General features: G+C 40.2%; 1 protein-coding gene across 3 annotated transcripts in view; it reads left to right on the top strand.

Annotated features, from left to right (window-relative positions):
- The window catches only part of ern2 (endoplasmic reticulum to nucleus signaling 2), a 97,184-nt gene that overhangs the window by 35,638 nt on the left and 34,251 nt on the right, over positions 1-27,295 (top strand). For all 3 annotated transcript variants that reach the window (XM_048609500.1, XM_048609499.1, XM_048609498.1), the window contains exons 3-11: positions 1,337-1,370; positions 2,787-2,859; positions 6,141-6,213; positions 8,409-8,531; positions 15,778-15,879; positions 16,063-16,324; positions 17,231-17,309; positions 17,573-17,732; positions 20,553-20,671. In XM_048609500.1, coding sequence (XP_048465457.1) covers positions 1,337-1,370; positions 2,787-2,859; positions 6,141-6,213; positions 8,409-8,531; positions 15,778-15,879; positions 16,063-16,324; positions 17,231-17,309; positions 17,573-17,732; positions 20,553-20,671 — 1,025 coding nt within the window. The remainder of the gene's footprint in view (positions 1-1,336; positions 1,371-2,786; positions 2,860-6,140; positions 6,214-8,408; positions 8,532-15,777; positions 15,880-16,062; positions 16,325-17,230; positions 17,310-17,572; positions 17,733-20,552; positions 20,672-27,295) is intronic.

The following is a 27,295-nucleotide window of genomic DNA, read 5'->3' as shown; positions in this document are numbered from 1 at the left end:
ATTATGGAAAACACTCCACTTATCCAAAGGGTGCAACTCCAACAACATTCAAGACATTTAACACCATCCAGGACAAAGCAACCATTTTGATTTGCACCCCAAGCACAACCTTCAGCATTCACTCTCATCATCACTGAAACATACTGACAGCTGTGTTTACCATCTTCAAGATGCAATTTAGCAATTCACCAAGACTCCTTCAACAGCATCTTATAAACCCACAACCTCTACCACCTAGAAGAACAATGGTAAGCAGATGCATGGGAACACCACCACAAATGGGACTAGTTCAGTTTAAGAATTCTGGTTGGCATGGACGAGTTGGGCCAAAGGACCTTTTTCCATACTGTATGACCATCAGCTGTAAGGTCCCCTCTAAGGGGACCATTTTGACTTGAAACTATTTTCCATCACTTTTGCTTGGTCAGAACCCTCGATCTCCTTTCTTAATTCACTGTGAGTGTCCTTGCATCCCAAGGACTGAATAGATTCAAGCAGGTATCTCACCACCACCTTCTCCAGGGTAATTAGAGATGGTCAATAAATGCTGACCTAGTCAGAGATGTCTGCATCCCATGAATGAATTAAAAAAAAACGTTGCAGTGCCTTGATTGAGGGCTGGTGTGAGATGACTTGATATGATAGCAGAAGCAATATATCAAATGAATCATAATCATACCCTCTACAAGGCACAAAAATCTATACATGAAGGTACAAACCATAAACGTATACGATAACATGTTTTAAATCATTGATTTATAATTACAGTACCAGCTGTCAATCATCAGTGACATGAGTGGATCTCACTGTTCAGATAGTCAAATAGCTCTGCACAATGCACAAGTTCATCATTGAGTACTTAGGATAGTAGACCTTTACATAAGATCATGACATAGGAATTTTCTAATCAACTTGCTCAGAGGTGTTATCACACGCCTCCAGAGCAGGTGTGACTTGAACCCAAGCCTGCTAGAATGATAGAGATAAAACAGGATATTAGGATTAACTGGGAGTACTGAGAGTCAACATGAACTTGACAGACAGGCGGCCACCTTCTCTGCCGTAATGATTCTATATGAACAATGTGGAATTCTAGTCCTGTAAAATAGTTGGCAGGTGGGTGCAGACTTTCAGTGTTGTGGTATAAATTATCTCAACAGGTTTGAAGAAAAATCTCAAGATTGCTTGGATAGATATGAAATAGCTGCATGATTCAACGAAGTTCTCAGTATGGGTTGGGAGAATGGATCCAGGTTTAGCACTGTCATGGAGATTCTGTTTAGCATTGCCACATTTCTGAAGCAGGACTGAATTCTGTCTATAATTTATTTTTCAGATCCAATCATTCAAGTTCCAGTGTACGTTGCTGAGTAAGTTTCTGTTGGAAGTTATTATTTTTATTCTGAAAACTTCTACATTATAGGCTTGAACTGTTCCGCTATGAAGACACCCAGTTACTGATTTTGTGAATGATTAAATGGTTTTCATGTAACTGTTGTGTACTCGGCATTGTTGCAAAGAGCCATGTTGATGGGTTGAGTATGAAGTTAAGTCAGTCAAAAAACAGGTAAGGCACTTAGCCACATCCTTCACTTTTTTATCAAAAATCCCCTTTCACTAAAAAAAAACACATACCTTAAAAATATGATACAGCCTTTTGACACTGGCAGTTTTCCATTCCCCCTCATTATTTCTCTGCCCTGCTGCCAATTTCGGGATGTTCATATTTAAGTGTTGATCTGTTGCTGTAGCAGTTCAAGAAGGCAGCTCACTGCAACCTTCTCAAGTTTAACCAGGGATGAGGAATATGTGCTGGTCCAGAAAGCAACACTTGCATCCCATGAAAAAATAAAACAAAACTTCCCTCTTGTCCCAGTCTTTCTTTGGGAGTCCGCTTTGGTCTCCCAGCCTTAATTGGGGGCCTCTCATTTCTCATGTGTAAGCCTTGTATTTGCATTATTCCTTCAGCTCTCCTCATAGTCCCTTATACTGTTACAATGGTTTTTGATCCATTAGTGACCTTTCTATATAATTTACATGTGTAATTCTCCCAGTCCATTATGAACTGCGGTTTGTCCTTTTAGTGGTGCTTTTTGGGCCCCTCCCAAATGTGAGAATGTTACCGAAGTTGATGGATTTTGCAATCTCCAGGTTTCATGGCCAGGAGCTAATTGCTAAATGCTCTCGGTATTGACTTATTTTTGTTGATGCTCCTTCTATCTTCAGTTATATAAAATTAGGTTACCTTTTGTTTCTGAAAGACCTCTTCTGTGTTTAAAAAGTAACTTAACCACAGCTTCAATGAGTGACATTCTGCATAATGCGAAGTCCACATGAATAAGCAGTTGGCAAAAGTAATCGTCTGTCTTGACACTGTGACATTTCAAAATAAGTGTCAAGCGTCAGAGAGTTTTTGCTTGTATTCTATCTACTCTGTTTTCAAACCAATGTGTCTGCCAGTTGACTAGTTACAATGCCTCAGAAGAGCACTGGAATCATGGCATTTTAGAGCACAGGAATGGATCATTCGGTCCATTAATCCTGTTTGTGACTGTATAAAACTATAGAAAAGGGAAAAGAGAATCAGATGTAGGTGGGTCCAGTGAGTTATTAGATTGTTTTATAAATCCTCAAAAAATTGTTAATAATTTATGACTGTCATTTGAAGCTATATTAAATGCAGTTATTACATTTTGTTCATTTGTTTCTATTACAAAGTGTATCTTGCATTGTGGGGCCTGTTTCATGCCAAGTTTATACAAATTTTTTTTGTGTTCTGAATGTAGGCCAGCATTTCTTCCAGATCCAAATGATGGCAGCCTTTATGTCATGGGAGGGGCAACCAAAGAGGGTCTAATGGTAAGTTGCATAACATTTCATCAATCCCAAAAATGAATTTCAATTCTGAATTTGTTATTCAACTGCAATACCAAGAATGTTACTAGTCCAACTCTCCAGCTCTATCTCTGTAGCCCTTTAAATTCATCACTTTCAAGTATATATCCAGCTCTCTTATGAAACTTCCTATAGAATCAATTTCCACCACTCTCCCAGGCAACACATTCCAAGTCCTAAAAACTGTCTGAGTAAAGACGTTTCTCCCCATCTCATCCCTAGCTCATTTACTGACAATCTTGAAATTGTGACCCTTGGTTACTGACATTACCAACTGGTGGAAATAGAATATCCTCTTTACCCTATCAAAATTGTTGATAATTTTGAACACCACAATACGGTCATTTCTTAATCTTCTCTTCTCCAAAGAGAATAAGCCGAATTTCTCTAATCTTTACTTGTATCTAAAAACCCTCATTCCTGTATCATTCTAGTAAATCTGCTTTGAACTCCCTCCAGTACTGAACATAGTACTCTAAATGTGGTCTGACCAATGATTTGTAGAAGTGTAGCATCACTTCCTTGCTTTTATACTCTATGCCTCTACTTGTAAACCCAGGATTCCTATAAGCCTTCTTAACAATTGTTTCAACTGCCTGGCCACTTTCAAAGAATCATGCATGTGAGCCCCCAGGTGCCTCTCCTCCTGTACTCCCCTGAAAGTTGTACTCCTGTGCCTGTATTGTCTCTCTGTGTTTCTTCTACCTAAATGTATTACCTCACTTTTCTCTGCATTGGAATTCATCTACCAGGTGTCTGCCCATTTGACTAATTTCCCTCTGAGGTCGCTCAGCGTCATTTTCACAATTCACTATTCTCCCTAGCTTAGTATCATTTGGAAATTTAGAGATTTTGCTCTCAACTCCCATCTCCAAATCATTTACATAAATCATAAAAAGCAAGTGTACCACTTTCAACTTGTCTCCAATCTGAGAAATATCCATCTATACCTAGCCTCTATTTCCTATCTTTCAGCCATCTTCTAATCCATGCTGCTAAGGGCCCATCAATCCCAATTTGCTAATCATCCTGTCATGTGGCACTATATCAAATGCTTTCTGAAAGACCAAACATACAACATCCATAGCACTACCCTCATCCACTTCCTGTGTCATCTCGTCAGAGCTCAATTAAGTTTGTCAGACGTGACATGCTCTTGACAAAGCCATGTTGACTATCTAGTATGAACTTATTTTTCTCTAAGTGTATATTTATGTTATCCTGTACTATGGCCATCATTAGTTTTCCCACTATTGATGTCAAGCTGACAGCTGTGTAGTTTTCTGCGTTATCCTTTGCCCCTATCTTAAACAACAGTGTCATAATTACAATTCTCCAGTCCTCCGGGACTAATCTCTGTTCAGGGAGACCTGGAAAATTTCTGTGATTGTTTAAAAACTGTTAACAATTTTTCATTGTTAGAAAAGGTCAAGCGTCATATAGTTATTTGTTGGTGCAAAAGATCACTAATGGTAGTTGTCTTGCTTTTATTTCCAGCTTTAAATTTTAAGCAGAACATTGCAACAGGAAAAGAAAAAATGGAATAAGAGGCCATTCAACTCCTATACCAGCTACTTTCACATTACAGTCTACCTTGATGGACTGTGCTCTCTTCCTTTCATGCCAACCCACTATGTTACCAATACATTATCTTGAACATTCACTCCCTCCACAAATAATGGAAGGGACAAATAACTCCACAAATAACTCCCTGCCATTATGTATTCCTTGTTTATTCTTAAAGCTCAGCAACTGTTGCAGGCCAAGGAGTATCTACACGTGCTCCTTGTCACATTGTAAACTAGGGCATGTATGTTGCAACAGTACAGATTTGATTTTGAGAGTGTAACAAATTAATTTGTATTGGGAAGCTAATTTTCAGATTAGCTCAATCACTATACAAATTGGGACTGCTGATAAGGGCTGGACACAGAAGAGAGTGCAGAAACTGATTACTTATGTAACTTGTGTAGACATTTGAACAGGCAGGGAATAGAGGGATACCAGCCATGAGCAGGCAAATGGAATTGGATTAAAATAGCATCATGGTTGGCGCCAATACGGTGAGCTGAAGGGCTTGTTCCTGTGCAGTACTGTTCTATGTTAACTCCATTTGCAGAGAGAATTTGGGATGAACGCACCATCGTTATGGACCAGACCAAACCCCCTCAAAATATATTAAGGAGATAGCCTAGACCCTAACTTTTATCTTATTTAAAGGCAAGTGTAAGGTGCTGTGTTCCAGGTGTGATTGGATTGGTCATACTCCTCAGCTTTAAGCAAAACACACTTTATTCTTACCTCTAGTTAAAATACTAATGAGAGAAAGAAGAATTGGTTTAACCTTCTCTATTGGAAAACTTAACAGAATACTAGATTATTTAACTATTAAACAGCAACTGTTCCAATACAGTAATATCCCATAAACACATCCTTGTCAAAGGCAAAGTCAGTAAAACAGATTGTATCACATGCAATTCTGGCAGCTGAAAGGAAACCCAAGCTTTTTAGCTGTAACAGAAAGAGATGCAACAGCTCCCACAGCCAACTTCAAAACCCTAACAACTGCCGAAAGCTAAAGCCTGACTCCATCCATTCATGCTGCTTCTATTGTTCCAACTTTAAAAAAACACTCAAAGCCTCAGAAGCTGTTTACTTTATTGGCTTCTCGTAGACAGCTTTGCACGTATGCTTAAAATTTCTCTTCAAAAAAATAACCCAGGACAAAATACACCTCTTAAAGCCATAGTATCGTCACACCAGTACTGAGTCATAAGAAACAATGATCCATGTGTGATACCAGTATGTCACATGGTGAAGATTATTGTTGACAGTACCTATGTGGAGAATGTCAAAGATAGGTGCTTTTGGTTGGTAATAGTCCAAATGAGGGAAATACAAAATATAAGCCTGTCACTTTGGTGGAGGGATTTGGTGTAAGGAGGAATGGCAGGGAAAGTGTGACGATGAGTAAATGGCTGTGAATTTTTGCACTATGCTGTGGTTTTATGTCCTGTTTAAACAGCCTAGTTTCAATGGCTAACTGAAAGCTAACAATGGCATCTGTTTTCTAATGTTATGCTATATCTGATTTTTAAACAGTATGTATTACCATTGTGTTAAATTGTACCATGTATTATTGTCTGAATAAAATATTAACAGAGTCGAAAAAAGACTTCATTGAATACCGTTGTCTGAAAGGTAGTGCATCTCTGCTTTTGGTCAAATATAATTGTTTATTTCAGAAACTGCCTTTCACCATTCCTGAATTGGTCCATTCCTCTCCATGTCGAAGTTCTGACGGAATATTGTACACAGGTAAAGTTGTTTGAATTATTAACTAGCACTTTATGCACTTGCATTTCTTTGGTTATAGTAAAGCAATTTTTATAAATTTAAAAGTCTCCTTTTGTAATAAAGGCTTCTTAGGTTACATATTACAGCATTTCCTAAATTAGACGGTGATTTCTCATGCCTTGAATAATGCTCCTTTTAAACAGTAACTAAGAGAAACCTAGCTGGGCAATGGTGCTGAGTTGTTACTTGCATTAATGAAGGTGGGAAGAGATAATGTTTGTGCCCCTGTCTGTTAGTCTGTTTGTAAACAATGTATCTCAAAAATTAGTGTATAGATTTCAGTTAAACTTGGTATATAGATAAGGTATGAACAAAGAAGGAGCTGATTTTTTATCCCTGGCTAGGCAGCATTTATTGCCCAGGTAGTTAAGAGTCAACCACATTGCTGTGGGTCTGGAGTCACATGTAGGTGGCTCAGTGGTTAGCACTGCTGCCTCACAGCGCTCCAGTTTCCTCCCAGAATCCAAAGACGTGCAGTCTAGGTGGATTGGCCATGCTAAATTGCCCGTAGTGTTCAGGGATGTGGAGATTAGGTGGGTTATAGATGGATGGGTCAGTGTGGACTTGTTGGGCTGAAGGGCCTGTTTCCACACTGTAGGGATTCTATGATCTATGATAAGGGAAGGATGGCAGTTCCTTTCCCTAAAGGACATTAGTGAACCAGATGGGTTTTTCAACAATCGACAATGGATTCACAGTCATCATTAGAGTCTTAATTCCAGATATTTATTGAATTCATATTCCACCATCTTTTGTGGCGGGATTCGAACCCAGGTCCCCAGAACATTTTCTGGGTCTCTAGATTAAGAGTCCAGTGATAATGCCACTAGGCCATCACCTCCCTACAGGTTTTTTGAAAGATGCAGATCTGGATCCTGGAATTTTAAAAAATTAACATCTAGAAAAATGCAAATTGACTTTTATTTAAATTTTGTGGATTGTTTTATTTTGAATATTCTGCATTGTCTCAGCTGTTATGGTACAATTTGCCATTGTTGTCAAAATGTGAGCAGAGTTTTCAGAGCAAATTATTGGATGTGGATTGGTATTCAGTCTCCTCAGTGAAATAGAAGCATGCCGTTTACTTATCCTACAATGTTTTTCCCTAGCACCTTATTCTCCATTCATTATACTTCACACCTGGTCCACATCTAAGCTCAGAAATATACCTTATAAGTAGGTATAGGTTTGATTTATCATCTTAACAATGGTATGGAATATTGGAACAGCATACTGCACTATTTCTACTATTCACCTATTGCTCAAAGGCAGTCAGAAAGGTGTCATTGTTACATTATTGTGTTTGCACATGATTTTTGTATATATGCTTCTTTTCTGTGTGTGCACGTGCTGATGCCTTTGTGTATGTCAACTATTTTCTCTGCATAACTACTTGTGCCCGAGTGTGTATCTGTATTAGACACATGAATAAATCAAAGTTTGAGATTATTCTAATTCTAGGAGTTAATAATGCAAGAAGAAAAAAAATACATAATTAAAAAATAGCCCTCTTCACCCTTTGCTTCAACAGATTGAGCACAGTTTACTTTGTCAGAGACTTCAGTCAACTGTTTATTCACCAGAAACAGGTAGCTACTGAAAGGCTCGAACAGAATCAGTCTGGCACTCATGGTTAAGTATGAGGATCTCTAACATTAACAATGCCTAACATTACAAATCTATCTGATTCAATCCTGTCCGGTCATATTCCAAAGATGACATCTACATGGTCTCAGAAGCACAGGAACAATCATGTTCCAAATTTTGCTAACTGTCTTTAAGTGTACTTATCCTTAGAACCTGTTTTATCAGATTTATCCAACCTTTTTCAAAGGCATTGACAGGCTTTGCATGCTTGTCTGTTTCACATGTCTACTCCTTTATGGACAAATAGATATACAAAAAACTTGTGTTGATTGATTAATTTGAAAGAGGTATTTGTAATCCTGGTAATTCAGTGGCAGCAGAATCATTATATTGGATCTTTCTGTGATTGAGCAGGTATTATGTGGTATTTATGTAATAATTAAGCCTTTTTTTTGTATGCCTGTTCTTGCAGAAGCTGTTCAAGCAGTGGGCAGCCTAAAGAAAAATAGTTTTTAACATTTGGCTGCATAATTGCAAGTTTTAAAGCATGTGCTTTTTTTTTGCACCAGGTAAGAAACAGGACTTGTGGTTTGTTGTGGATCCCACAACTGGAGAAAAGCAGACTACGCTGACCACTGATATGTCAGAGAACATTTGTCCATCAGCCCCCCTCCTGTACATTGGACGCACGGGTAAGAACACTGGTTGTTTGCGCAGTAAAAGAGGTGAGCTTTTGGAAGGTAGATTCATAAAAGTGAAAGATTTTGGTGCTTTGAGGAAGAGTCCAAATTCCAGGGAGACGTATGAAAAAGAAGTTCAGAGTATGAAGGTAAGTAATGTGCAACACTTTTTAATAGGGTGTGGAATGAATGAAAAAAGACAGTATAAATTGGTTCAGAAGGCAACTAGATGCATTCCTGGAAAAAGGGAGGTTTGGAAGTTTTCATAGATTTGGAGTAAAACCAATATAGATGAGGATGGCAGGTGGTTCTCTGCTCCTAGGAATTCTTATGCTCACATGTACGCAGTTAATATATGCATAAATATTGTCTGTTGGCTGGAAAATTGTAATCTGCAAATGGGTAATGCACTTTGTTTCCCCAAAATTTGCTTGGCCCAGTGAGTTGACAGAAATGTTTTAATTATTGAAAAAAATAGATATTTAGTTTCATTTAAATATTCGTAGATCGGCAGTGTTGATTTGCATATCTAAAACATAGAATTAGACCAGCTAATTGCTACTTGAGAGCTTGCTATGCACAAATTGACTGCTTTATTACAAAGGCAGTGTCTGCTAACACCAGCGCAAGCATGTTATGCACTGCTTAAACTCACATGCACATTTAAACATGCTCAGGTTCAAATGGGCCGCGCTGTGAACGGATGTGCTGTGAGCTGAGGCCTGTGAGAGAAATGTGAAAGAGGGTGGAGGTGTGGCACGATTAAGAGATGTGAGGGCCATTTCAATATCATGTTTCTTCTCTGTGCATGTACAGTGCTGCCATCACGTGGTAATGCAGTGGGACTGGAATTGAGTACTTATGCTTTTCCAGATGAGCATGCATGTACAGTTGTCCCACAGTTGCAGGTGTCAGGGGACAGTCATTTCCAAGTTAGAACAGTAGCTACACTTCCCAAAGTGTTTTACAATCAATTAAGCACTTTTAATGACCGAGGCAATGAAAGAAAAACTCCTGTGCTTAAAGGACAGGAAAACTGTCTTAGAATATGGTTCAGCATAGTAAAACATTTTTGTGACATGCTGGTCAACTAAATTGTATTTGTCAATATAGTTGTACTGAGTCACTTTTTTATGGTGTGCTTAATACAGGATGGTGGTGACTTTGAATGGTAGAAATGGTCCTGTGACCAACTTTGTCCATGAATCACAAAAAGCTAGTGTGCAGATTCAGCAAGTAATTCGAAAGGCTTATGGAATGTTGATGTTTTTTGCAAGAGAGTAGAGTGTAACTGTAAGGAATTTTTACTGCAGCTGTACAGGATCTTGGTGAGACCACATCTGGGGTAGTGTGTGCAGTTTTGATCCCCTTGTTTGAAAAGGGGTATAATTGTGATAGAGAAAGTTCAGTCAACCGATTCCTAGGAAAAAGGCTTACCTTATGAAAAATGGTTGAGTAGGTTCAGCCTGGACCGATTGAAGTTCAGAAACATATAAGATCCTGAGAAGACTTGATAGGATGGATACTGGGAGTCGTTTCCTCTTTCAGGAGATACTAGAACTAAGGGACATTTTTAAAAATAAAGGGTCTCCCTATAAAGATGGAGCTGATGAGAACTTTTGCTTTGTCTCAGAGAACCATTGGTCTGGAAATTCTGTTCCACAGAAAGCAATGGAGAAAAGAGTTAGATAGATTGTTGACAGATAAGGGAATAGTGGGTTGGGGTGTAGACAGGGAAGGGAATTTGAGACTACAGTCAGATCAACCATGATCTTATTGAATGCCAATACAGGTTCAAGGGAGCAACTGGCCTACTCCTGCTCCTCAGTGCTTTATTTGTAACTGAACAAGTCTCTAAATTTAAGTGACTGGTTAATCAAGAACTTAAGTATTACTGAAAAAGATACATTTTGTCAAAACTTTTCGTTTTGCACTTATCATGACAGTTTTCAAGATTACCAATTCAAGGAGAAAATCAAAATTAATACTGCATGGGAAGAAAGTGTTGATAAATCTGCAAGTGAACTCCAGTTAGTAGAGATATTGGCATGGAGAATGAACCCATTAATGCTGATTGACATTTTAACAGCCATATTTTACTTTATTGATTGGTCAGGGCATTGCCCCGAGAAATGAAACAATGAATGGCTGTCACTCATTCTGTTGATTTGAATCAGGTGCAGTGCATGTCCACGTTCTTTCTGTCTGCAAAGCATGAGGCCTTGTGTATTAATATATGTAGCTTCCAGTACATGTTTGTGTACCACACTGCGGGTCTGCCTGGCAGTCCTAAATTGGTTGTCAGTGTGATTATTTGCTCACGCAGGATTATTGAAAAGCTTTAACAAAATGTGTTTCTAAATTTATTTATTCATCTCTTGAAAATTCCATCCTGTACCAGAAGAAATTGAGTTTGATTATAACATTATTCACATCCTAGCTTCAAACAAATGGCCTGGATTTTTGCCAAGGCAAAGAGCATTTCCATTGTTGCAAAAATGGCATATGAGCCCAAATATCAGAAGTGTAGATAGGGAGAATAGCCAAGGTCTATTTGCCAGGGTAGGGGAGTCCAGTGCTGGAGGGCATCGGTTTAAGGTGAGAGGGAAAAGGTTTAAAAGGGACTTAAGGACTAACATTTTCAGGCAGAGGGTGGTGCACGTGTGGAATGAGCTGCCAGAGGAAGTAGTGGAGACTGATACAATTATAACATTTAAAAGGCATCTGGATGGGCACATGAATAGGAAAGGTTTAGAGGGATATGGGGCAAATGCTGGCAAATGGGATTAGATTAATTTAGGATATCTGGTCCCATGGACGAGTTGGACCAAAAGGTCTGTTTCAGTGCTGTACAACTCTATGACTCTAAAGATGGCACCTATCATTTTTGTGGAAGTGTGAATGAGGGCATGTCTTCGTTTTGTGCTTGCACATTTCGAAGAGGAAGCTGCCCATATAAGTCTGTACCTGCCTCCACGATGTGTAATCTTGGTGTTCTGGGTGTCAGAGATATGACATGTGCAAGTCAAACTGGAAAGAAGTGTGTCTGAACTTGGTGGATTTGTTTGGATAGCCAGGATGCTCTTTTGGAGAGTTAAGGTAATCCTTTACATATGATCCCAGGATGTCTTTGGGCAGGTCAGGTGCCCAAACTGTTAAATGTAGGCATGAGTGTGGATTAAAAAGTGCATAAACTTATTGAAACTGTGCAGCTCTTTGGAACTGAACAGAAGTATAAGGAGACCTGCCAAAAATACCATGAGGATCTAATGAAAGTTCAAAGAGGACCTGGCAAAAAGTGCCAAAAAAGACCTGTCAAAATGTCACAGAAGGACCTGTCACTGAAGGAAGTATGGGGACAGCACATGTCACAAAATCGTCTGTCAAGAGAGCTGTCAACAGTTTCTAGAGGAGCTATTAAAATGAATTATCAAATGTATCCAAACATTTAAAACTCCTACCCTTAAAATCTCTGAGAAAAATGTCTGGAACTTCAAAAAAAGCTTTCTATTTAACTCTTTGTTGACAGAAGACTGAAGGTTTCCCTTACTTGATTAGTGCCACGTGACTGATTTCACAGCCTTTTATTATCATACTATTATCATTACTACTTTGTTATTGAGAGTCATGAGAAGACAGTGCACAGCTATATCTGGCATGTTTACCCGATGTGGTTGGGGTTAGGGGATAAATTGGAGTAATGAAGACTTAGATAGCTTGGTTGGCTACGAACCTGGGCAAGTTCAGAGCCTATGGGTTTATAGGGAAGGTGATCAAGATGGTAATGAGTACATTTGGAGTTCACCAAGAGGAAGTGGCTGAGCCAGACACTCACTGTCTGATGAGCAACCGCTGTTTTCTTTCATCCTGCAGTAAAAGATAAGCGTGCAGTGGAGATGAGAATAGCTCCCACCACAGCCAATGTGGGCAGGGTAGGTGGTTCATTCTTTGAGGCAGGGCAATTCAATTTTGAGCAAGACGAGACCCTTCAAAGGGAAACAGCATTATAAATACACTCACACCGTAAAACTGAAACACACCTGGAAGCACTACATGCTGTTTGAACATTGGGCATTAACCTACTGTGTTCAGTTCAAATCCTTTGTTTAAGGACTTTTGAACACTGGGGCAGCATCACCAATCACACCAGTAATGACTGTGATACACATGCAATGTGTTATAGCCTGGAAAGTTGCAAAGTAGCAGTCACCTTCCTAATTCCCATAACCAATGCCTGCTGCAGAAGCTGCTAAGTTCACATCTTGGACCATAAAACCTTGCCTGATACTAGCGATGATTAAGCTGTGTACCTTCATTGTGCCTAGATGGTTATTTGCTTACAAAACTGATGATTAAAAGTGAACGCATGTTAACAAATGTGATAAAGTAGTTACAATGATGCATCACCAGTGCTACCTGTGTGCTCTTAAATCTTCTTTCTTTTCCTCCCTGTCTCAGTGCAGTCTTGGTGTCCGTAGTTGAGGTGAACGAGCTTGTCCTAAAGTGGAGTCTGTTGATGTTGATGTTTGGTTTGGGCAGCCCTGAGGGCATTTATGTCTAAAGGGCCCAGAAATGTCAACGTGTTCTGCCCAGAGACAGGTCCACCCTCCTTGGCTTGACCTCCCACAGGTCTATGAGTGGCAGACAAAGTGGAAATGGAATTACTCCACCTCTGGATTATCCTGAGAGGAGGCTTCTGGGGTCTCATATGTGGTTCTTCCTCAACTAGGCACCTATTGGCTCCACTTTGTGTCCTTGTCAGGTCGAAGACCCTCGTCCCCTGACACCTTGTTGTTGGTGTTCAGTATTAATGACTTAAGGATGGAGTACAGATCAGTGCACATATCCAGCAGACTGAGAGATTACTGGACCTGAATCTCATGGCAGCTACCAGTATGTCCATGGAGGTGCCAGACATTCGTAAATCTGAGGGAGCAGCGTTCCAGCAGCGCTGGTTCAGTCCTTCAATCTTTATGTCTGTTGCCAGTGCCCCTGACAAACCTGCTTGCTGCTCTTCTGTCTGCTTTTGTATCTCAGTGCAGTTACAATTTACTGACTTTGGGGTCGTTTCCTGCCCAGAGCCAAGTAGATGCCAGATCTCCAGCAGTCTCCTGAGTTCCAATGGTCTAGGGCATTACTTTCTTGACTAGCTGCAGCGACATGGCAGTAAAGTACTCACCAGCATTCTAATATAGCTAAATTACCTCCAACGTCTCAGAGAGAGAGGCAGCTTTGCTGGTGCATCCTCTGTGGTATCTGTGCACTGTTCCTCAGAGTTGGAGGAGAAGATGTTTTGTGGGGCAGTCGTCTTGGCTCTGGAGACCATGCTGTTGCTGTTTGTGGCTGTTGAAGACAAAAGAGAGAGGACAAGGGAGAGGAAGAAGTTCTGGTAAGTTAAGAATATAGTTGGAGAGTAGCACTTCAATAGACAATGAATCTTACTTGGTTGCTGGGACATGGATGTTTCCGCATCTCCACAAGATTGGTCCTGATCCTCACCAGTGAAGACCAAGATTTTCTTTTCATTATGGCTGAGGAGCAGAATGTCAGGTAACCCACCACCCATCCTGGCTGTTTTGGTCCTGTAATGGCCGTTTTCTCCTGTAATGGAAGAAAGGGAGGAATTGCGTGAAATGTGTGACTGGCCCTGCTTGTTACTAATGGTTAAGTCAGGGAAGGTAACGAGGAGTTCCGAATGAATGAGCAGTACAGAGGCTATGTTGAGTTGATTGTGTTGGGGGAATGGGAGTTGACAGCAGGTGAACAAGATATTGCATGCAGTAATGAGAGTAGTAGAACCTGGTGGGACTTAGGTGCAGTAGCAGAGATAGAGTGTGAGGGAACAGAGAGGAGATGGTAGTCCTTACCACCCCAGCAATCATTCTGATGAACCTTTGTTACAGTCCCTCTATAGCAAATGTGTCTCTTTTAAGATGAGGAGACAAAAACTGTGCACAGAACTCCATGTGTCATCTCATCAAGGCCCTGTACAGCTGCAGTAAGACTTCCTTGTTCCTATCCTTATCCCATAAGAAAATTCTGATTTCTGGGCCACATTTCCCTGATTGGTTTGCAGAGCTGGAGGATATCATGACTCTGCTCTGCTGTTGCAGGAGTTTAAAAATTGGTTTTATGCCTTTTAGATAATAAAGTCAACAATGGAATTGGTGTCTTCAGGCTTCACTAAGTTGTTGGTATTGTGAATGATAAAACTCCTCTCATACGTCTAACCAATTGTTAGTCTATATAGCATCCACTCTACTGTCAATGTTCACTATCATTGGTCTTGTGAGACTGATAACAACATTTGGAATCAGCACATATGAAGTTAAGCATGAAAATTCTAGAAGTTGCTGTCAGTGAACCTATGTTTCTCTATGGATAGTTTATGTTCCTGCAGATTATAATCTTATAGATGTCACTGAACTGACAAGAACTCCCTCTTTTGTGCTGAAGTATTATGATGAAAAGCTCATCAAAAATGTACATCTTATTAATAAGAGGTAACGAGATATTAAGGAGGTGCACTTAGTCACAAGTTCTTCTGAAGAACCTGTCTGGCTGAGAAAACTATTTTTATGTATATATAATGTCAATTTTTCTTACTGAGATATAAGTCCAAGTATTTTAATATGACAATTAAAAAGCATTATTGTTTCAGCTTTAGTGTATGCCCCAATTATTTATTTAGCTCTCTAAAATTTAAGTCAAAAGTGATAAGATAATTGCTGCATGTTACTTCTGGGTTTGCAGTCTGTAAGCACATTGCAGTATGATCAGCTGCTTACCTTGCTTGATGACATCCTTGTTGCTGGATGCCTAGAAGACTACTTGAATTGCACCACATTAAGACTAATGTGAGAAAAAGTGAAATCCATGTCATAGCGATCACTGAATCTATGTGGGCAGCTCTCTTCCAGGCCAATAGTGAGGGTCTTGTTAATTGCAAAAACCAAGCTAGTACGATTTGGTTTATTTGTGTTTTTGTTTGTATTTTCATTGAATGCTGTTCCCATATGACTGATTGCAGTGGATACATTATGTAATGGATTCGTGCATAAAGAGAATATGACTAAAAAAACTCAGACAAACCTGAAATTTGAAATGTCATGTCCATTATTTGAGTTTTCATATAGTTCTGCAGGTAAAATGCCTCTGCCAGCAGTGTTTAATTCCTTTTAAAATTCCTTGGCTAATGTTGAAAAGGAAAAATTCTTAAGCTATATTGTGACTATTTTTCCATTTCATGTTTTGACAGAGTATATGATTACTATGTATGACACCAAGACTCGAGAACTTTACTGGAATGCTACTTATTATGACTATTCCGCTCCTTTATGCAATGAGAATACAGACTACAGTAAGTTTGAGTTTCATTTAATTAGCAAAGTTTACAGACACTTCTCAGGAGCTTTGCTACCTATAATCATTGAGCATTGGAACTGGATCCACTTCTTGTGTGAAATTTCAACTTTTCTCATTTAATGAAATCACTATTAGAAGGGTACAATTGATGCAGCCTCCATGTTTCTGATTTGTACAGAAATGGCTCATTTTGCATCAAATGGGGATGGTTTGGTGGTGACAGTAGACAGGGAGTCAGGTGACGTTCTTTGGATGCAGAACTATGGCTCTCCAGTGGTGGGGATGTTCATTTGGCAACAGGACAGCCTGCGTCGGATACTTCATCTCAATGTTGCCATGGAAACTCTGCGGTATCTTACTTTCAACTCTCAAGACATCCGAATGATAAAGTGGAAGTACCAGTTCCCTAAAGAACCCTCTACCACGAAAACTCAACTGGTGTAAGTTGACTCTTTCTTAATCCAAATGTAATCCCCAAATGTGTATCTGATAGTGACTAGTTTTCATTACAATCACCTAAAAAAAATTTAGGATGTAAGACAAAGGCTGTCAGAAAAAGGTGCCTTTTTAATGAATATTTATGCTGTAACTTTTCTCTTCATTTTTTCGCTTCTCTATGGCTTGTGTTGGTACTGCGCTGCAAATCACTTAGCTGCAAAACTTCAGTGTCTTTCTGCACTGACGTGCACATGAGTGTTGTTCCATTATTCTGAAGTTCTGAAGAAGAGTCGTACCAGATTTGAAACGTTAACTCTGTTTCTCTTTCCACAGATATTGCCAAACCTGCTGAGTTTCTCAAGCGTTCTCTGTGTTTGTTCCTTTAATCTACCCTCTCCACAGCAACAAGACTGAAGTAGAGAACTCGGACAGCAAAGAGACCTGCATCACGACAGATGGCATGCTTCAAACCATTCAGTTGGTGATACAGTTGAACTGCTCAGAGTTCCAAGGGCAATTATGGTTAGGAAATAAGCGCTGGCCTACCCAGCAGATCCCAGATCTCGGGAATCCACTTTCCAACATGTTAAGCTGTATTTGAGACCACCATTATGAGGCAAGGCTTAGTGTCTTCCAGGCAGAGCTTTTCAGTGAATAATGTGACAACATAAAATGTGCCAAAACACTTTACAGGAGCATTATCAGATAAACAATGCCATCGATGAAGCATATGTTAAAGCAGAGAAATTTTAGGGCCATTATTAGAATCTGTATCTCGTACAATATAATATTGGGTTAATTAAAATAAAGTCATTTCTAATTTAAACTCTTGAAAGTGATTGTGCAGATATATGATTTTCCACTAATTTAAAATGCTATCTACTTTAAATCTTGTCCTCTTGTTACAGACCCACACTTTACGTTGGGAAACATGCATCTGCTTTCTATGCCTCATCATCACTTGTCCATGAAGGTGTTGCTGTAGTGGTAAGTACATAATTCCATTAGGGTCAATGCACCATCATTGTGAAGTTATTGAACTAAGTTAGCAGTACTGGAAGTAAAAAGTAAGTCTCTGAAAAATGTATAAAGCCCACGAGAATTTTTTTTTCAGAAGAATCTGTGAACACCATTTGGGAACGAAAAAACTTTTATTCAACTTTTATCAATTTAGTCAACTTAAGAGAATGCTGCATAGCAACTTGTTTTAATCTACAAAATGTTCGTGAACTTCCTGCCTTTTTTCCCAGCCACGTGGAATCACTATTGCCCGTGTTGATGGTCCTATGACCGATGATGTCACTGTGCGGGGGGGAGGTGCATGTGAAAGAACTCCAAGCACAAGTGTCAAATATCCACAGGGGAGTATCCTATCATCTGGAAATGACAAGAATCAATGGTTGTTTATAGGTATGTAAATAATCTCCCAGTTATTGTAATGACAAAGAAACTCATGATCTTTGACTGCAGAGCACTTCTTAACAAAAAAAGAAGACATATAATTCACTGCCCAACAGCATGTCCCCCACCCCCACCCAATAATATGATGTGCATTCTTTCGCACTGCCAGTTTCTACACCTATCGAGTCCCCAGTTGATCATGAGCCATCAAGGAAAGGAGATACCAGCTTTGAAAGTAGACACATTAGTGAAGTAGTGGCCAAGGAGCTTAAACTCCTGCCATGGAATCCAAGATACAACCCCTCTGCTCAAGAAACAAAAGTGTGACACATAGACCAATAGCAACACACTTTTCTGAATGAATGAATAATTTATTTATTGTCACATATATCTTGAAGATACAGTGAAAAGTGTTCTGTTGCCACTATCCAGCTCCATTTTGTATTACAATAAAGATAAAAGCAAGTTACTTCGGTAAAGAGTTCATCTTCACTAGAACACTGCAGCAAGTAGACTACAGAAATCTGTGATGGAGACCAAGTGGTGCATTAACATTGCAAACGACTTAAATTTTAGGGTCATGTTTGCAGACTAAATGGAGATGTTCTGCAAAGCAGTCACCCAGACTGCCTTTGGTGACCACATCGCTGCTTTACTTGGAAGGAGTGTTTGAGGCCTTGGATGGTAAATTGAGTTGAGGTGGGCTTTCAGTGGGGGGATGCGTGGGGAGTGGGGTGATGGGGTAGCAAAAAGGACAGCTGTGACACCTCCTGCAATTGGGTAGGAAAGTGGGAAGGGGCAAGGTGTTGATAATTATTGAGGAGTGGACCAGAATGTCATAAAGGGAATTGTCCTTTCAGAATGCTAATGAGAAGAGAGAGAAAGATATGTTGGTGATAGCAACCTGTTGGAAGTAGTAGAAATAGTGGAAGATGATCCTTTGAATATGAGGGCCAGTTGGGTGGAAAGTGAGGAGAAGGAGAACCTCATCATACTTCTGAGAGGAAAACAAGTCTGGGTTTGATAAACTGTCAAACATCCCTTAAATAATTAATATTCAAAGGATGATTTACTTCTTAGACATAGGTGGAGGTGGGGTTGGTGGTGGTGCAGAGAGAGAGAGAAAGCTGCCAGGAGTCAACTTGAGAAGATAGTGGTGTACTGGGCAGCAGCCAAGAAATAAAGCGTAGAGGCCATCAGAAAGCAGGACAGTTCCTGCATTGGAGACACAGAAGACGAAGTTGAGAGGGGTGCTCATGCTCACAGCAAAAGGTTTAAGTTCATGAGAACATGAAGTTATCAGATCTGTCTAGTAAAACTACTGGAAGTGATCCACAAGGGAATCCTCCAGAGAGCAGGAGCTCAGAAAGTCTAAGTATCAAATTGGGAAACTGAGGACAAAAAATGAATTTCTGAAAGCTGTGGCACACCATGTTTTGGTGCCAGGAGAAATGAAGACCCCTCAAAATCCTGGAATTTGGGGAATTCTTCGGTGGAATTAAAGACAGAACAGAAAGTGGTTCTTTCAGTTAAGAACTGTAGAGGTTTGAATTTCTTTTTAAAAGTTAATGGTTTCCTTGTGACCATAACACCAGGCTGTCAGAGAATACAGTTTTACAGTCTTTACAGGATCTCCTCCAGTTGAGAGTCAGTTTTGGGGAGAAATACTTCAGCAAAGAATGCAGTGGTTGGAGATGCATGGATCAGATCTCATCGTATGTGTCCAGATCTAGAAAACAGTGTTCCAGGAAGCATATATCAGCCTTTAAGGGGGACAACTCATATTTATCAGAATACCAGGTGAAAAGGGATAAATTACAGAGAGAGGTACACAGACTTGGTTTGCGCTTCAGTGGTGTCCAAAATATTAAGGAGTGATCAAATCAAGATATTTAAGCTGATTAGAGGTTTCAATAGAATAGATATGAAGCAACTCTTTCTCTGGTAAGGGGGGGGTGTGGAATTCTGAATAAGATGGAGTACAATCTTAAAAAAAGGTTGAGGTACACTGTTCAGGAGTGATGGCAGTTATTATTTCTTTATACAAAACATAATGGAAACCTAAAAAGGTAAACTAAAAACACTGGATAAGAATGCACCAAAGAATTATCATTAGTTAGCACTTAAAACTCAAAGATACATTACTGATCTAGAAAGCTTTCTACAATACCTTTGATGATGAGACTTTAATTAGATCTTTAAAAATCGATATTTCCCAGCTTTATTCTGAAAGCATGTGCCACAGTTATTCATACAGGTCCTTTTGTCTAAAGCCTCCGTTAAAATATTAGTCAATGTAATTTTATATGAATATATTACACACCTCAGGTCTTGGAATAGAATAGAAAGCATTGTGACAAGATTTTCAGGAAAACATAATTGCTTTCAGTTTTCTAGTATGTCTAAGATACTGGAAAATCTCTGTTTTTCACATGGTTGGATTAATGACTGTCCTCAACTGAGAAAACACACACTGTCCATCTATGTTGAAAATTTTGTTTACATTTGTATAATGTTTATGATGTCAGGCTGGAAACTTATGGTAGATGCAAACTTGGTGAGTTGGGTGCAGATCTATCATATTCATATTAAACGTAAGAGCATTCTCAAGGTGTTGAATGGAGTTTGACTCCTGTAAACTAAGTACATATACAGGCAGTTATTATGCGAATTGGGCATATGGCAGCAATGAGTGAATAAATTGAAATTTCTGGAATGTACAACGATCAGTTAAAGCTTCGCAGACAGTGTGTACTAGTGTATTAAGCTTTAATTTGGAATTGTGATGGCAACCTTTTCTTTCTAAGAATTGATTTTTATCATTTGAAGGTCACCATGAGCTGCCACCAGTAGCACATACCACCATCCTGAGGGCATTTCCAGATCCATTGAAGAAGAATGAAGAGACTGTCATCACCACAAAGACTAGCACCAGGACTCTTGATGAAGTGTGTTGCAAACAGTTCATTTTTAGTTTTCGGTGCTGATTTATACCTCTCAGGCTGTGCTTTGAATGAGCGGCACCAATTTTTGCAAGGAAAGCACCTCAGTGACCTGCACAATTTTCACCCCACCCTGCACTGCTTTAAGTCATAGGAGCAGAATTGGCCATTCAACCCATGAAGTCTACTCCACCATTCAATGAGATCATGGCTTATTGTACAATCCTCAATTGTATAATTTCACTTTCCTATCTTTTTCCTTGATTCCCTGAGCACGAGTGGCTCAGTGGTCAGCACTTCTGCCTCACAGCGTTAGGGACCTGGGTTTGATTCCAGCTTCAGACGACTGTCTGTGTAGAGTTTGCACATTCTCCCCGGATCTGCGTGGGTTTCCTCTGGGAGCTCCAGTTTCCTCCCACAGTCCAAAGATGTGCAGATTAGGTGGATTGGGAATGCTACTGTCTGGGGTGTACAGTTGAGGTGGATTAGCCATGGGGAATGCAGGGTTACAGGGATAGGGTGGGTGTGAGTAGGATGCTTTTCAGATGGTCAGTTTGGACTTGTTGGGCTAAATGACTTGCTTCCACACTGCAGGGATTCTATAATTAAAAATCTGACTGTTTCAGCCTTGAATATAGTTAATAACCTAGCCTCAACAGTCGTCTGCTCTAAAGAATTCCACAGATTCACTACCCTGTGAGAGGACAAATTCCTCCTCATCTCTGTCTTAAATGTATGACCTCTTATTCTGAAATTATGTCCCCTGGGCCTAGACTGTCCCACAAGGAGAAACAACCCGTCCATATCTACCCGTCAAATCCTGTATGAATCTTGTATGTTTCAATAAGGTTGCCTCACATTCTTCTACATTGTGTTGTCCAATCCACCCAATCTTTCCTCTTAAAACAGTACCTCCATACTTGGTATCAGCCTAGAGACACAGCTACTGCCAGGGAAGTGACTTTACCAAAATCAATCCATATTTTGTCACCTTGTGACTTGCAATAGAATCATTGAGTTTTTATAGTGTGCAAAGTGGTCCTTTGGTCCGTCATGCCAGTGCCAGTCATCAAGCATTCGTCTATTTAAATCCCATTTTCCAGCATTTAGCAAAGAGCTTTAAATGCTGTGATGTTTCAAATGCTCATCTAAATAGTTTTTAAATGTCTTGAGAGGTTTCCCGATCCACAGCACTTTCATGCGTTGAGTTCCAGATACCCACGATCCTTTGGGTGAATTTTTTTGTCTCCAATCCCCTCAAAATCTCCTGCTGCTTACCTTAAAATAGTGATGCCTGGTTATTGACCCCTCTATAAAGGGAAAACGTTTCTCCCTAGCTACCATGTTTTTGCCCTTCAGAATTTTGTCCATCTCAATGAGATCCACCCTCAGCCTTTTCTGCTCCAGCCCAGGCAACATCTTGGTGGATCTCTTTTGCACCATTTTTGTGCAATCATACCCTTCCAATAGTTGAAATTGCCTATTATTATTGCCCTATTAATCCTATTGTAGCTTCCTGATGTGCTTCAGCGAACTCACACCTGCATCTCTAGTGTCATAGAGCCATCCAACATGGAAACGCACCCTTTGATCCAACTCGTCCATTCCAACCATGTTTCAAAGAAACATAGAAGATAGGAGCAGGAGGAAGCCATTTGGCCCTTCGAGCCTGCTCCACCATTCATCACGATCACGGCTGATCGTCCAACTCAGTAGCCTAATTCTGCTTTCTCCTCATAACTTTTGATTCCATTCGCCTAAAGTGATATATCTAGCTACCTCTTGAATACATTCAATGTTTTGGCATCAAGTACTACCTGTGATAATGAATTCCACAGGCTCACCAGTCTTTGGGTGAAGAAATGACTCCTCATCTCCATCCTAAATGGCCTACTCTGAATCCTCAGACCCTTGGTTCTGGACACACCCACCTTCGGGAACATCTTCCCTACAGCTACTCTGTCCAGTCCTGTTAAAATTTTATAAGTCTCTATGTGATCCCCAGCGAAAACAATCTCCCCTCATAAGTCAGTCCCACCATCCCCAGAATCAGCCTGGTATACCTTCAGTGCACTCCCTCAAGAGCAAGAGCATCTTTCTGCAGGAAAGGAGACCAAAACTGCACATGATATTCTAGGTGTGGCCTCACCAAGGCCCTGTATAACTGCAACAGCACATTCCTGCTCCTGTACTCAGCCTCTCACAACGAAGGCCAACATACCATTTGCCTTCTTTACCACCTGCTGCACTGCATGCTTACCTTTAGCGACTGGTGCACAAGGGCACCCAGGTCCTGCTGCACACTCTCCTCTCCCAAATAACAACCATTCAGGTAGTAATCTGCCTTCTTGTTTTTGCTTCCAAAGTGAATAACAATCCAAGTTATACTGCATCCACATTGATTTGACCACTCATCCAAGCTGTCCAGATCTTGTTGAAGGATCTCTGCATCCTTGTCACCGTTCACCCTCCCACCCAACTTGGTATCACCTGCAGACTTTGAGATGTTACATTTTCTTTCCTCATCCAAATCATATAGTGTGATTAGCTGGGGTCAGCACTGATCCCTGTAGCACCCCACTAGTTACTGTCTGCCAATTTGAAAAGAACCCATTAATTCCTACTCTTTGTTTCCTCTCTGCCAACCAGTTTTCTATCCATCTCAGTGCACTTCCTCCAATCCCATGTACTTTAGTCTTGCGCAATAATCTCTTATGCAGGACTTTGTCAAATGCTTTCTGAAAGTCCAAATATACTGCATCGACTGGCTCACTCTTGTCAAATCTACTAGTTACATCTTTATAGAATTCCAACAGATTTGTCAAGCATGATTTCCTCTTCATAAATCCATGCTGACTCTGATCCTGCCACTGCTTTCTAAATGTTCTGCTATAAAGTCCTTGATAATGGATTTCGACAATTTTCCCCACTGCCAACGTTAGGCTCAGTGGTCTATAATTCCCTGTTTTCTCTCTACCTCCCTTTTTGAATATTGAAGTGACATTACCTACCCTCCAATCTGCAGGGACAGTTCCAGGGTCTATAGAATCCTGGAAGATGACCACCAATGCATTTCTAGATCCACTTTCTTAAGTACTATGGATGTAGATTATTCAGCCCTAGGGATTTATCTGCCTTGAATCCCATCAATTTTCCCAGCGCTATTTCTCTACTAATATTGATCTCTGTCAATTTTTCCCCTCACTAAATCTTGCATTCTCCATCATTTCTGGTATCTGATTTGTGCCTTCTTTTGTGAAGACAGAACCAAAGTATGTATTCAGTTACTCAGCCATTTCTTTTTCCCCTATTCTACATTTCCCCAATCTCTTTCTCTTCACGTACCTATAGAAACTCTTAGTGTCAGTCTTTATGTTCCCTGCAAGCTTACTTTCGTACTATATTTTCCCCTTCTTAACCAATCCCTTGGTCCTTCTTTGCTGAATTCTAAACTGCTCCCAATCCTCAGACATAGTATTTTTCTTGGCCAATCTGGATGCTTCTTTCTTGGATCAGATACTATCTCTAATTTCCTTTGCAAGCCATAGATTTTGCCCTCTTACCCATTTTGCTTTTGTGCCAGACAGAAATAAAATGTTGTTGCAGTTTCCCCATGCATTCCTTGAATGTTTGCCATTGCCTATCCACTGTCCACCCTTTAAGTAACTCTCCCCAGTCCATCAAGGCCAACTCATGCCTCATATCTTCATAGTTTCCTTTGTTAAGATTCAGCATTCTAGTCTCCAAATCAACTCTCTCCATCTTAATAAAGAATTCATCATGTTATGGTGGCTTATCCCCAAGGGGTCTTGCACAGCTAGATTGTCAGTGATTCCCTTCTCATTTCACAGAACCCAGTCTAAGATGGCCTGCTGTCTTGTTGGCCCGTCCACATATTGGTCAAGAAAACCATACCGTATACACTCCAGGAATTCCTCTTCTAGGACATTGTGGCTAAATTGGTTTTCCACATCTATGTGCAGATTAAAATCACCCATGATCACAAATATTCCCTTATCACATGCTGATTTCCCAAACTGAACGAGGCACATTTGCCTGCATTTTGCCCATATCCCGCTAAACCTTTTCAATTCATGTACGTGTCCAATTATCTTTGAAATGTTGTAATTGTACTCGCCTCTACCACTTCCTCTGGCAATTTGTTGCACATTGGCACCACCCTCTGTGTGAAAAAGTTGCCCCTCAGGTCCCTTTTAAATCTTGCCCCTCTCACCTTAAACCCTTGCCCTCTAGTTTTGGATTCCCCTACCCAGGGGAGGAGACCTTGGCTATTCATCTTATTTATGCCTCATGATTTTATAAACCTCGATAAGATCACCCCTCAGCCTCCTACATTCCAGGGTAAAAAGTCCAACCTAGCAAGCCTCTCCTTATAACTCAAACCCTCCAGTCTTGGTAACATCCTTGTAAATCTTTTCTGCCAGAATTGTATGCAGTACTCCAAAATTGGCTTCAACAATGTCTTGTACAGTCGCAACATGATTCCCAACTCCTATACTAAGTGGTCTGACCAATGAAGCCATGTGTGCCAAATGCCTTCTTCACCACCTTGTCTACCTGTGATGCCACTTTCAAGGAACTATGTTTGGTCTTTCTGTTTGGCAGCACTCCCCAGGGCCCTACCAGGACTTTAAGTCCTGCCCATGGGCAGATTTTGTTTGGTGCATAAGGAGAATTCTTGAAACAATATGTAGATAGTCCAACTAGGGAAGGGCAGTACTGGACCTTGTACTAAGGGATGAACTTGGCCAGGTGATCAAAGTTTCAGTGGGGGAGCATTTTGGGAGCAACGATCATAATTTTGTAAGTTTTAAGATAGTTATGCATAAGAATAAGACTGGTCCTTGAGTGAAAGGCTAATTACAACACTTTTAGGCAGGAACTGGAGAAAATGAATTGAAAAATATCAAGGTTGCTAAGTCCCCATGGCCTGATGGGATCTATCCCAGGTTACTGAGGGGACAGCTGTTTTAGAGTAAATCCACATTTGATACAGGAGTCTTTTAAAGGCTTGTTGATCATTGCTTGGGAGCAACATGTTCCTGTGAGGTTAAAAAGATGAGGATGGCAAGATTTGGGAACCCTGGATGACGAGATGTTGGAAGTTTAGTGAAAAGGGGAAAGAAAGCATATATAATGTTTAGGAAACTGACATCAGACAAGGCCCTTGAGGATTATAAAGGAAGCAAGAAAGAACTTAAACAAGGAATTAGGAGGGCTAAAAGGGACTATGAAATGTCCTTGACATGTAAGATTAAGAAGAATCCCTAAGTATTTTGTACATATATTCGGAGCAAAAGGGTATCTAGTGAAAAGATAGGCCCCACTAAGAGCAAAGGAGGGAATTGTGCGTGGATTCAGAGGAGGTGGGTGACATCCTTAATGAGTACTTTGCATCAATATTCACCAAGGACATGGATGATATTAAGATAAGGCAGTGGAATGTTGATATTCTAAGGCATGTCGACATTAAGAAGAAGATGTTGGATGTTTTGAAAAACATTAAGGTAGCTAAGTCCCCAGGGCCTGATGGGATCTATCCAAGAGTATGGAGGAAGGCAAGGGAGGAGATTGCTGGTGCCTTCACAAAGATCTTTGTATCCTGTTTAGCCTCAGGCGAGGTCTGAGAAGAGTGGAGAATAGTCAATGTTGTTCCTTTGTTTAAGAAAGGCAGCAGGGATAATCCAGGAAATTATAGATTGGTGAGCCTTCCATCAGTGATAGGGAAATTATTGGAGAAGATCCTTCAGACAGGATTTACTCACATTTTAAAAGAATGGACTTATTAGGGATAGTCAGCATGGCTTTGTCCTTGGAAGGTCTGTCTCACAAATTTGATTGAGTTTCTTGAGGAAGTGACAAAGATGATTGATGAGGGTAGGGCAATGGATGTTGTTTAAATGTACTTAACTAAAGCATTTGACAAGGTCCATTATGGTAAGCTGGTCCAGAAGATGACGTCACATGGGATCCTCAGTGAGTTGGTAAATTGGGTATAAAATTGGCTTGGTATAGAAGACAGAGGATAGTTGTGGAGGAATATTTTTTCTGACAGGATATCTGTGATCAGTAATATTGTGCAAGGAACAGTGCTGGGTTCTCTGCTGTTTGTAATATATATAAATTGTTTCGATGAAAATGTACATAGTCTGATTAGTAAATTTACAGATGACACGAAAATTGTGGGGAGTTGTGGATAGTGAGAAGATTGCCAAAGGATACAGCAGGATATAGATCACTTGAAAAGTTGGGCGGAGAAATGGCAGATGGAGATAAATCCAGACAAATGTGAGGTGATGCATTTTGGAGGTCAAATGCAAGAGAAAAGTATACAGTAAAAGTATATAGACCGTTAAGAGCATTGATATACAGAGGGATCTTGAGGTGCAATTCCGTAGCTCCCTGAAAGTAGCAACATAAGTGGATAAGGTGGTAAAGGCGTACGACGTGCTGCCTTCATTGACCAAAACACTGTTTATAAAAGTTGGCAAGACATGTTGCAGCTGTATAAGACTTAAGTTGGTCACATTTGGAGTATTGTGTGCATTTCTGGTTGCCTTAGGAAGAATTTGGAGGTTTGGAGAGAGTGCAAAAGAGGTTTACCAGAAT

Source organism: Rhincodon typus, chromosome 21 (assembly GCF_021869965.1).
Source record: "Rhincodon typus isolate 14 chromosome 21, sRhiTyp1.1, whole genome shotgun sequence".
Lineage (NCBI taxonomy): Eukaryota > Metazoa > Chordata > Chondrichthyes > Orectolobiformes > Rhincodontidae > Rhincodon > Rhincodon typus.
This window is presented reverse-complemented; position numbering and strand designations above follow the sequence as displayed.